This window comes from Alligator mississippiensis, chromosome 1 (assembly GCF_030867095.1).
Source record: "Alligator mississippiensis isolate rAllMis1 chromosome 1, rAllMis1, whole genome shotgun sequence".
NCBI lineage: Eukaryota > Metazoa > Chordata > Crocodylia > Alligatoridae > Alligator > Alligator mississippiensis.
This window is the reverse complement of record NC_081824.1, coordinates 102,160,696-102,172,871: the sequence shown is the minus strand read 5'-3', so window position 1 is coordinate 102,172,871 and position 12,176 is coordinate 102,160,696. Positions and strand designations below refer to the sequence as shown.

Genomic DNA, 12,176 nt, shown 5'->3' with positions numbered 1-12,176 from the left:
TACATCAACACAAAGCACATTTAATAGCACATATCACTTTGATAATATCGTAATAGTAGATTCCTACAAGTGTTACTTTAAATATACCGAATAAAAAAATTTAGAGAGGTATGAGTTTGATAAGTTGTGTGTCGTAATGTTTTTTATTGATTTTTGCATTTCAGTTATAGTGTCTGATGTTAAACCATCATCATTTTTATATGGCTACTGCATAGCATATATGCTATTTTAAGTTTTGATAAAGCTGTGGTATCTCAACATTGTGTGGCTCTTGACCTATTAATGAGGGCCACTCTACATTGCAGGTCTTGAGCAAGTATAAAGGAGCTAAGATTAATTTATATCCTGCTCTTGGATTTTTAAATCAAATGCTTGGAACAAAATGTGTCATTACTGGTTTCCACAAGTCATTTTGCCCTCTGTACCCTACTATGTTCATCAAACCTACTCAGGAGTGGAAAAACACAGTTTATCTTTTGAGTCATAACCAGCAACTAGACTGTCATTCACATTGATTTTTCCAGGCTGTATGCAAAAAGGTGGATGTGTTTTCCAAAGCAGCAGTTTCCTCTCTCAAAATAAAATAACTGCAGTGGTTAGTTTTGGATCTTGCAATCAAATTAGACTTATCATTGTAAGACCATCAGCAATCCATAGTAATTCACCTTTTTGGCTTTCAATCCAAGTCTTCTAAGTAAAACTCTGATTTTGTAGGACTCAGAACAAATACAAGTACCTTTAAAATATTTTATTCTGCACAGGCCAGATCATTTGAGTCTTGGCTAATTATTTTATATTAAACAATAGTAATTGTATTGCAGAGTCTCCACAGGTAGTGTATCTTGGTAGAGTTCTGTTGGTTTCACTGAGGCTATGATGACTTAGAGCAACTGAGGATCTGGCACAGCATGTTTAAATCAACACATAAATTAATTTATTTAGGCTTACAATATACTTATGAGGTAAGTACTTTATGAAGAAGCAGTGAAACACACAGCAGGCAATATGTGCCAGGCATTGGTTAACTGCTGCCTTATGAAATGTTGTAAGCCACAGGGTATTTCAAGTAGCTAAATTTATGTTGCATCTTATGATCCAAAGTTATATTCCATGATCGTAACTATACATCATGTTCAGAGATTACTACCTATCACACGATGGAAAAAATCTTTCTATTTTTGTAGAACATAGAAGGGAAGGTGTTAAATTACTGCCTGACCCTGGAATATGAATACTATAAATATTTGTTTTCCTTAATGTAAACATTGATGGGAGAAGATAGATAATCCTTCTACAGATGGGGGAGGAGCATAGCAGTGACCAAGAGAAGGACAGGGAAAAATAAGAGCCACAAATGTCTTAAAAGCATACATTGTGTATGCTTTTATGAGGTATTTCATGAGGAAAAGGAGACAAAATTTGGTGCAAGACATTGCAATGAAAGCAGGTAAAAGGGTATAATGTAAGAGAAGATGCACAGCTAAATATATACTTGCATGCACTCATGCCAAGAGATATTTTTTACCAAGGAAATCTACAACAGCAATAATTAAAACTTCGATTTTCTGGCGTAAAATATGGACAGTAATATAATAAGAATGTAGTTACATAAGGATCAACAAGCAGCTAAATAAATGACATGGCATTTTTTTCTTTCTTTTGTCAATATCTTTTGTATCTTATTAGTGAGGGGTAAGATTATGGATGCTCTATTAACATCTATAATTTAACCCTAATAAAATCAGATAAATCTACTACTGGACAGGGTTTGGAAATGGATAGACAGATTCTTAGAGGCAGAGTGTCAGTATTGCATGTAATTTTGCACTTGCAATTTTGTGCATGCAACAAATTGCAAACTCAGTTTTTGTAACGAGTTGAAGATTCATAGGATTGAATTTAGCTTCCTAAACTGTGGGGGGCAGAGCGTGTTATCACTCACAAATCAGATAGGTGAAAGCTTGATATCTATCATTTCCGCATGCAGCATTGCATCCATTATGGCCCGCAGATGTGAAATTATATCTGGTCTTTTAATTAAAGAAAATAAAAAAACAGTTACTTTGTTTCTATGAAATTGTCAATGAAAGTAGGGGCAAGGGCTGGGAAGGTTCTTTATTTAGATCACTGCAGAATAAAATGTATAGATTACTGTTCTACCTGAAGCATAAGCATTATGAATGAAAAGTTTAATTGAACATTTTCTAAATAATTAAAACAATTTCCATAAATGAAATCAAGCTGTGCTTAAAATATCTACCCCCCCCCCCCAAACTTGACAACATAGTGAGAGGTTATGAAATATTACTCTAAAAAATGGCACTGTCTTTGAGATTGGATGTCAACCATCTGTTTTGGATAGAGAACATTAGAATGCCAGAGGAGTTCACGCAGCTTTTAATATGGGGGTTTTACTAACTACTTGATATACTACTACCATACTATCTGAGGCACTCAGATGCTGCAAGGATGAGTGCCAGGGTAGATGCCGATAAATATAATTAAACATTTTCTGTAACATCCTCAGCTGCTATAAAATAGGTGCCATTCAATGACATCAACAGAGTGCTGATTTACACCATGTGAGGGTCAGAACATTTGTCTATTGTTTCCCCTTTTTATGCTATGTCTACTTTGGACTGAAAACTCATTGTGTCAGGGGCCTATCATTTTTATGACCACTAAAGAGCAGTTCATGCCTAAACAACAGTAATGCAATATGCCCCTAAGAAGTGACGCTTTCCATGTTGCATTTATATTGCTTACTTTCCTGTTTGGCTTTTTCTATTTTTGAGGTGGTTTCTTTAGCTTTGGATCTCAGTGGTGGCTTCCTCTACTGGTTTGTGCAGGACAATCTACACCTAAATCTATACAGAGTCTCCCTCTGTGAAGAGAGGTAAGGATATAGATAGAGATATAGATGTAGCACAGTGAACAATAAGACTCATGGGACCTTCTACCTCCTGTGCTTTTGTTTTTAAGATTGTGTATTGGACATTGCTGACTTATTATTCGTAATAATCAGATAATAAACAAGAAGCAAAACTTCCAGCTCTTGTCTAGCTCTGTGTTGTGTTATCACATGACTGTTAATGTTTTTTTATAGTGAGACAGACACAGTGAATATGGACCCTTGATTCATTTGATATTCTATTCATTTGTATAATGGACTCACCAGTAAACTACCAATGGTTATGATTTTCAATTTTGTCTTAAATCTGGACCATTTTTAAAACTCGACATTTCTTCAATACCAAGAGCTGCAGCTATCTTTTGCACTTACATTAGGGATGGAATCTGCAGCCCTTTTTCACATGAGCAATCAGCACTCGCAAGGATTTTCCCCTTGATTACCAGGAGTATGAAGTAGCTGTATTGATCACAAATGGCAAAGCCTGAATTATGTGGGTCATCTCAAATGAATACCAATTAGATCTTCAAACCCCATAATCATGTATATCAGAGGTGACAAACTCATCCAGCTCTGCCAGCTGGATGAGTGGTGTGGAGCTTGTCTGCAGGCTGGATCAGACCCAGAGACTGGTCTCTTATGCCTGATCCAGCACACAGGGTGGGTATAGTGCAGATGCCACATATAGCAGGTGCCTTTGATAGGTGTGCCTGATGCTTGCAGTGTGCACATGCTGGCTTCAGCCCTGCACATTGCATGCAGCATATGCAGGTCCTCGCCCCATGAGTAGCAAACAGTGTGTGAGGCCAGTCTGGGACACGTGCTGTACTGGTCCTGTGGGCTGGATCTAGCATGTGGTGCTGGTCTATGGGACCAGCCTGGACCAGCCATGGATCCAGTGTGCAGGGCCTCTCCAGTATGGGTGCCACATGTAGTCTGACCCTGGACTGACCCCATGCACATCGTGTCTCCAGCCCCGTGTGGCATGTGATGCGCAGAGGTGGTCTGGGGTGTGTGCTGCATAAGGTACCCACACTAGATAGGCCCGTGTGCTGGATCTGGCACATGAGACCAGTTTGTGGTCTTGATCTTGACTGGCCCTCAGTCTTGCATTTATGGCTAGTCCAGTGTGGGAGCTGCATGCAGTGCACATCCCAGACTGGGCCTTTGCACTATGTGCCTTGTGTCTACTGGCTGAAGCCCTGCTGCCAGGTGCAGCCCATGCCAGGTAGGCTTTCTGCACCACATGCAGCACATGGGGCCAGGGCCAGCACATATTGTGTGTAGTGTGCTACTCCATGCCCTACAGGCAGCACTGCAGGCTGGAGGATAGGACTCCATGGGTCAGAACTTTTACACCTCTGACATATACCATGTGTGGTACATGATAGTATTTAACAAAGTCTGCACATATTTATGTTTTATCATACTTTCATGTGTACAACATAGGCAGTTGTTGGCAAGTCCAATTGTACTAGATTCAAAGTGAACCTGTAAAATGACTTCATCTTGTGTGTGTGTGTGTGTGTGTGTGTGTGTTCATTTCTTATGGAGTCCATTTCATTTGAAGCCTGATCCCAGACTCAATGAAGAATAAACACTGTAAAACCAAAGTGTGTTGATTAGATTTAGTATTAGAGGCCATACATACAACTCAGTTGTGAGCCAATTGCTAGCCATAAATCATCTTCTCTGGCATACTACAGCAGAGGGGTAGAAGTAATCAATCTGAATGAGCCTGACAGCATACGTAAGCCTTTCCAAATTTGTTTTGGATAGCATGTGTCTAAGCTGGAAGACATTTCTAAGATGGTAAAGTGATGCCTTGGTTATATATTTAATCTGTTACCTAGAGGATAAATTGGGATCAAAGAAAGCCTATAGGGTATGACACAGAAGTGGTATGACAGATCAAGTCACCAGTTAAGGCTGAAAGAAAGAACGGTTACTTGAGCTGAAAAAGTGAGGGCAGGTTATCAAGAAGATTACTAGGGCCAAATTTGTCATTGCCATTAATTTCAGTAGGAGAACTAGACTCTGACTCCATGGCTTCACTGGAATTCTTGGGTGAGCAGCTGTAATTTTCCAAATGCATAGTTCTGCACTTAGCTGCTAATATGAGTATACATGAACCAAACTGTGTGCTTTAAAACAGGATTTTAAACCAGCTTGGTCCCACAGGCCAATCCAGACCATGGGATGTTCCATGGTCTGGACAACCTGTGAGTGGTGGCAGTGGCATTAATCCCCTTGGGTGCTAGACCTGCTGTTTTATCATGGCTCCAAAACCCAGAGACTTAGCACCGCTGCACCTGGCCTTTCCTTTTCCCTAGCCTCCAGTTTTACTCACGCTGGAGTGCCTAAGGATAGCGGAGCTGCACTAAAACAATAGCTCAAGCAGCTGTGGGAATTAACACCATCACTACAGGAACTTTGGAAGCCATGGCAAGCCCAGTGGGCCAAATCCAGCCCATGGATGTGGGTGGTCTAGCTGAAAAGAAGCCCCATGGACCAGATGACTCACCTCCCTGGGCCAGGTCAGGCCTGCAGGGTCAAAAGAGTTTGACATCTGTATTTTAAAAGACTGATTTGGGTACAGTCATGTGAAATGAGGCTCCAAGTTTGAGGGACAGTGCATTAGAGACAGGTCACTCAAGAATGTGTGTGCCTGCAGATATCCTTAGTAAATTGTAATATACACTGTCTCTTTTTACTCATCTTATGTAATATTTTAGTATAAATGTTACTTCTTTTTAAAGGCATCGTCTTACAAAAGGTGAATAAATTGGTTTTACTGCATCAGAGTTAGGAGTGTCCAACTCTGAAAGACTCAAAAAACCCTTTTTATTTGTTCTTATTACTGACGTGGAAGGTGAAAGATGAAGGAAAACAGCTTAAGGTGTCACACATTGTGTAGGTCTTTTTCTTCTAAAGAGTAGGCTGTCTTTTAGATAACACCAGGTGTTTTTTTCACAGTTGTGGTAATGCTGTAGTCACTGAATTTGCAGCGTGGAGTTCTTCAGGAATATCCCAAAATGCACTGGTATATTACAGTGAGCGGCTGTTCTGGATTAATGCCCAGCAGTTCATTACAACACAGGAAGTTGGTCAGAGTGTTGGTATCCCCTTTTCAGAGCCAGCAGCGTTTTCAGCTTTTACCCTTGTTCAGAGATCTCTCAAACCTCTGCCAGGTATTTTATTTTTTTTATATAAAGTACTTTAAAATGTATTCCTTATGAGCTTGTAATTCTTGGTTATTAAAATCTAAGAGGGACAAGATGTGGACAAAAGTAGCTTGGTAATGAATTTAACAGAATAAATAGATAACTAGCAATGACATAAACCAATAGATGCAGGTGTCAAATGACATTTATGTGGACTAAGTACTGCATAATAGATCAATTTATTATTAATGGCAACTTCTTTTTCTTTAAGAACAATGGGTTGAGTTTCCAAAAGCATCTGAGTCCCACTAAAAGTCATCCAGGAAATTTTGAAAATCCTACCCAATGTTCTCAATTCTTAAGTTTTTAATTTTTTTTTGGACAACAGGAAACTTTTCCTTTGTGCCCAAAGTGATCCCAGATTCAGTTGTGGAGTCTTCTTTTAAGATTGAACAAAATTCTTCGAGGTTTCATATCCTTTGGAATGCCGTTACAAATGTGGACTGGGGCGTTGTCTTCTACTGTGTGGAATCCAAGGTTCTACAAGCCAAGGTATGCACAAGGCTCCTTCCCATTAATGCACCTGGACATTTTTAACAACAGAAACACAGTCTCTCCCTGTCATGTCATTGTGTACAAATCAGTCTGAAATATAAAATGTCACTGACCACCTAAATAATAGCTGTAGGTTTCAACTTTGTTTAACTTTAACCCATTTATTAACATGTATTGTTCTCTGAGCAACAAACAGGCAGGTTGTCAGCTGGTGTCAAGAGAACTGTGGCAGTGTATAACAACTGAGGGTCTGCTTAAAAATGAATTTAATTTCCTAGTGTTGGGAAGGGAAGCTTTGAAAATCATAGTAAGCCTGGGAATGTTTAAAAAGCTTTTTTCTGAGAGAAGAAAAAATATTTCTGTGGGTTTTTTCTTATTTGACAGTTTGCAGATAATGAACGGTGCCTGCGACCACATAATCTGACAGTACCTGTCTATACAGTTGAAGGGCTGGAGCCTTATACACTGTTTGATTTTACTGTTACTCCTTACACCTACTGGGGCAAGGGACCTATGACATCCACCTTCCTGCGATCTCCAGAAGAAGGTACTGGAATTTCAAATGCCATTCCTAAGTCTTCAATGAGTACAATATGACCTAGTTTACTTCAGTCTGTTGGACCCTGTCTTGAGAGCTGTTGAATTGCTTTCAGGGTTGGCCAATTTAATTAAAAAGATAGTTGTCCTGCATGCCTGCATGCACACGATTGCAAGAACAATGATCAGAATAGTACAGGATGCTATCCATCAAATGCTTGTACTGATAAACTACCTTTATAAACTGAAGTTTATGATAGGTGACAGTAAGATCACATTGTACTTTAAACAGCTATTTGGGTTTTTATAAATATTGCTTATTTTTTACTTCATAAGTATCTGACTTAAAGTGAGGTCAAAGGTTAAGGGGGCCCCTGACAGTATACTTCCTGCAGAATTAATGCATATGAACAGGACATACAGAAAATACACCCATCTGGCTGATTTTTGAAACAGTGGGCATAGCTACATGAAAAGCTTTACTGTACAGTAGACTAATTTACTGTGCAGTAAAGTATCACCATCTACATGTGAAGGCATTTAGTGTGAAGTAAATTAGTATACTGCCTGGCTAGTATGCCACCTGCAAGGTAGCAAAAATTGTCTGTAGTGAGCGTTGTGATGGGGGTGAGCTGAGGTCTGTGGCTGGCCATCCAGATGCAGGGGTGCAGGATGGGGTGGTCTGCCAGCACCTCTCACACCCAGTGCTCTGGCCCCCACTCCCAGATGTGCAGTGTGCCCAGGGCCTTGGGGCAGGGGGGTGGGTGGGAAGGCCTGTCGCTGTTGCTGCTACAGCAGCTGGTGCTCCCACTACCAGGTATCCTTTGCCTGCTGCACCTTCTCCACCCATGCTTCATGGAAGATCTCTCCCCAGGCCTTGCAGATGTTATGCAGCACACAGGCTGCGGTGATGACCCAGGGGATGTTGGCCTCTGTAACCTTGAGGCAGGTGGTGAGGGTGCACCAGTGTCCCTTCAGGTGGCTGAAGGCGCACTCTACCAGGGTGCAGGTCCAGCCCAGGCACCTATTGAAATGTGCCTGGCAGGGATCTAGCTGGGCCTCATGAGCCAAGGGAGGAGTGGATAGGCAGGGTCACTGGTGAGGAGGGGTGGGACTGTCACCTCACCCAGCTGGAGGTCTGGCACCCCTGGCACATAGCACCCACTCTCCACCAGGGCAGGCAGGGTGGAGTTGAAGAAGACAGGGCCATTATGGTTGCTGCCAGCCCAGTTGGTGCTGACATTGGTGAAAGTGCCTCGGTTTTCAATGACTGCTTGCAGCACAACAGAATGAAAGCCCTGCTCATTTCCACTTGCCCCATGTGGTGGGCAGGTGACAGGGATAGGGGTCCTATCTAGGGCCTGGATGCTCTGGGGAAAAACCAGGGTGCAGAACCCTGTTGCCACCTCCCAGGCAGTCATGCAGCCAGAGCACACTGTGCCCAAGCACATACTGGAGAGCACCACAGACCTCCAAGATGGTTTTCATGGCGGTTACCTTGCCCACACCAAAGAAGTGGCTGATGTAGTGCAGGTGTGATCAGCTTGAGCAGGTTGATGATCAGCTGGGTCTCCATGGGAAGGGGCAGTCAAATGGTGGTGGTCTGTCACTCCAGATAAGGCAGAGCTGGTTGAGGAGCTCCTGGAAAGTGGTCTGGGTCATCTGGAATGAGTCCATCTACTGCTCATTGTCCCAGGTGCACTGGATGATGTACAGTCTCCAGTCCTGGCTGGACAGGTAGGCCCAGGAGCTCATGGTGGTGTCCACGTGTGTATCATTGGTGTCCCTGCCAGGGTCTGGGCAACGGGCCAGGGCCTGGTCAGCATCAGTGCAGGGGCAAGGGACCTCAGATGGAATGGTGAGCCTGATCATGTTGCCATGCAGCATGGGGGGAGGGGTAGACAGGGTCGAGACTGACTGGGGCCAGGCAGTGGTCACTGCAGCAGCAAAGCTTGGTGAGCAGGGCAGCAAGCAGGAGCACAGGATATGGGTCATCTCTGCCAGGGCCTTGGGGGTGGACCGGCCATAGCATGGTGGATGCAGGCTCTGCCAACAGAGGTGTAGAAGGCTGTGCCAGCACACTACAGACTACCCTGGGCCAGAAATGCAGGTGGCCAGGGGGTACTGTGTGAGGCTGCCATTTAAAGAGTGCCCCTGGTCCCCAGGCAGCTGTGGCCAGAGCCTCCAACTTCCCCTGGATGGTGCGATGGGGTGGGGGGCGGTGTAGAACAGGGCTGAAGGAGGCCTGGAGCAGACTATGACCATAAGCAGCAAATCTGCTCCCAAATGGCTGCACATGTAGATTCCTGCCCAGGGCTGGTTTACTGCACAGTAAGCTGCTGTACAGTAAACTAATTTAGCATTAATTGCATGTGTAGACATACAATTAATTGCATGTAGAAATCTCATGAGGTTCAAGAAGGACAAGTGCAAAGTCCTGTACCAGTACAGGCTAGGGGCTGACTCTGCAGAAGCTCTGCAGAAAAGGACCTGGAGGGGTACAGTGGACAATAAGCTGAATATGAGCCAGCTGTGCTCCCTTGTTGCAAAGAAGGCTAACAGTGTACTGGGCTGCATTGGTAGGAGTGCTGCCATCAGGTCAAGGGAAGTGATTATGCCCCTCTATTCAACACTGGTGAAGCTATATCTGGAGTACTGTGTTCAGTTTTGGGCCCCCCACTACAGAAAGGATGTGAGCAAATTGGAGAGGGCCCAGTGGAGGGCAACAAAAATGGTGAGGGGGCTGGGACACCTGACTTGTGAGGAAAGACTGATGGAACTGGGCTTATTTAGTCTAGAGAAGACAAGACTGAAAGGGGATTTAATAGCAGCCTTCAACTAACTACCTGAACAGGGGGTTTAAAAGAGGATGGAGCTGTTGGAAGTGGTGGCAGATGACAGAACAAGGAGCAAGTTGGTTTCAAGTTGCAGGAAGGGAAGTTTAAGTTTGATATTAGGAAGAATTTTCTTACTAGGAGGATAGTAAAATACTGGAACAGGTTACCCAGAGAGGTTGTGGAATCTCCATCTGGAGGTTTTAAAGACCTATCTAGTTGGGGATGGTCCTGCTTTGAGCAGGAGGTTGGACTAGATGACCTCCTGAGGTCCCTTCCAACCTTAATTTTCTCTCATTCTCTGAGAGAAATTATATCCAGTGTGGGATAAATTTTCTGCTCCTTGGAAATGGGTGTAACTTCATTGATATTAGTGGAGCTCCACTGAATGGAGTTGCACCAGTTTGGCCCTGCAAGCTTTTCAGATCCATGAATTTGTGTCCCCCAGTGAATACACATTTTTCTTGAACAAAATCAGATATCCGTATGACAGTAAACATAAAGTAGATATGTGTAAATCTATTAAATCTGGAAGCAGCTAATTGAAGCACATCTTAACCTTAAAATATACTTCCACCCTCTTGCCCACACTTAACAATTTAATAAAACATTCACTTCAAATTTCAAATTCAAAAGCAAAATATTTTACAGTACAATTTAATACCAAAATGTGAACTTCACAATAACTGCAACTTGTTGTATTCAGGTTTGGAAGTATTTTTTCTTTGTTACTTTCCTGTTTGCTTTCCTTATCATCCTGTTAGCTATAGAGCTGTAGCTCAAGACTAAACAGTGTAAAGCAGGGATTTTCACTTTGCCTTTAACACAAGTGCTCTACTCTTTGCTTGGCTGTTTTGAATGCAGTTCCTTCAGCACCTACAAGCCCCAGAATCTACGTGCTCCATTATGGCCCATATGAAGGAAAAGAGAAGGCCATTGTGGAATTCAGATGGGATAAACCCAGGAGGGAAAATGGAGCACTAACAGAGTTCAGAATTTACTACCAAATAGGAAACCAAAGTGATGCTAATGAGAATTTTACAGAATGGAGTATAAGCAAAACTGCACCCTCTGTAATGTCCTTTTCCCTCAAGGCTGTGCTTCCTAGGCTCACAATACGGTTCCAGGTATGAAAAATTTATGATGTGATTTCCTTAATTTAAAACAATAAACATGATACATTGTGTTAGTTTGTGATTAACACAAGACTTAGGGCCAAGCCTTCTGGTTTCTGTTCCTGGCTGTCTCACTGATTCAGTTTTGGATCTTAGGTATAATACTTAACCATTTTGTGGCAGGGAAAATAATACTATTTCCCCTAGCAGGACTATTATGCAGGTTTGGAGTATCCTGAAGGAAAATGTCCTTGCAGTCTTCCAGCTGCCTGTTAATAGCAGCAGATTAAGGACAGTTCCCACTTAGGTCTGAATCCTGGGCTGCCTGAGAGTAGAGGATCCAACAGAATTTAGAGTCACAGATGAAGGATAATCCTGTTGATGGAGAACAGTAAAGATTTTGGTGAAACCTAGCAGCCTCTGCTGGCCTTTATCGATCCTTGTGTTTAAATTTAACATGCTCTTAGATTTTGCATGATGAGGGGAGCTGTGAGGGACCCCAGGATGAATAACTCGGTACCATCTTAAATTAAAAATACAAGAGGCCAGGAGAGTAGAGCATGTGGTAGGCCAAGCATGGAAACAGCAGCAGAAGCCTCTTACATGAGAAACGGAAAAGACTCTCCCCATTCCTTTAAAGCCTAGTAAAGCCTGACAGACATAGAATTGCACGTGCACTCAAGTCTTGATCTAGTGAAGTACATAAGCATGTGAGTAGTCAGAAAGTTGGTTTATGTTCTTATAATTAAGCATGAGTTTAAATGCTTTTTTTTAATTGTGCTCCTATTGGAGCTGGGTGATTTTATTTAACATTTTTTGTTTAATTTATCTTCAGGTACAAGCCTTGACGTTTGTGGGTCCAGGACCTCTTTCTGATATAGCAGAGATTAAATCCACAGGTACCAACATTCACCTAGAGCTTCAAACAATGTAAAAACTCATGCATGATACATACTGCCCCAAGTAGCAAATGCATTTGGTAATAAGGTATACAGCCTTCTACTAGTAAGTGGCTGATGCAAATATACCTCAGATTGGTAGTGGCTGTGGATGTTTTGTG

At 42.4% G+C, this 12,176-nt stretch overlaps 1 protein-coding gene across 3 annotated transcripts in view; it reads left to right on the top strand.

Annotated features, from left to right (window-relative positions):
* Positions 1-12,176, top strand: part of ROS1 (ROS proto-oncogene 1, receptor tyrosine kinase) — a 139,991-nt gene that overhangs the window by 47,820 nt on the left and 79,995 nt on the right. For all 3 annotated transcript variants that reach the window (XM_059733188.1, XM_059733183.1, XM_019479660.2), the window contains exons 18-23: positions 2,796-2,896; positions 5,888-6,102; positions 6,464-6,627; positions 7,015-7,177; positions 10,866-11,128; positions 11,952-12,015. In XM_059733188.1, coding sequence (XP_059589171.1) covers positions 2,796-2,896; positions 5,888-6,102; positions 6,464-6,627; positions 7,015-7,177; positions 10,866-11,128; positions 11,952-12,015 — 970 coding nt within the window. The remainder of the gene's footprint in view (positions 1-2,795; positions 2,897-5,887; positions 6,103-6,463; positions 6,628-7,014; positions 7,178-10,865; positions 11,129-11,951; positions 12,016-12,176) is intronic.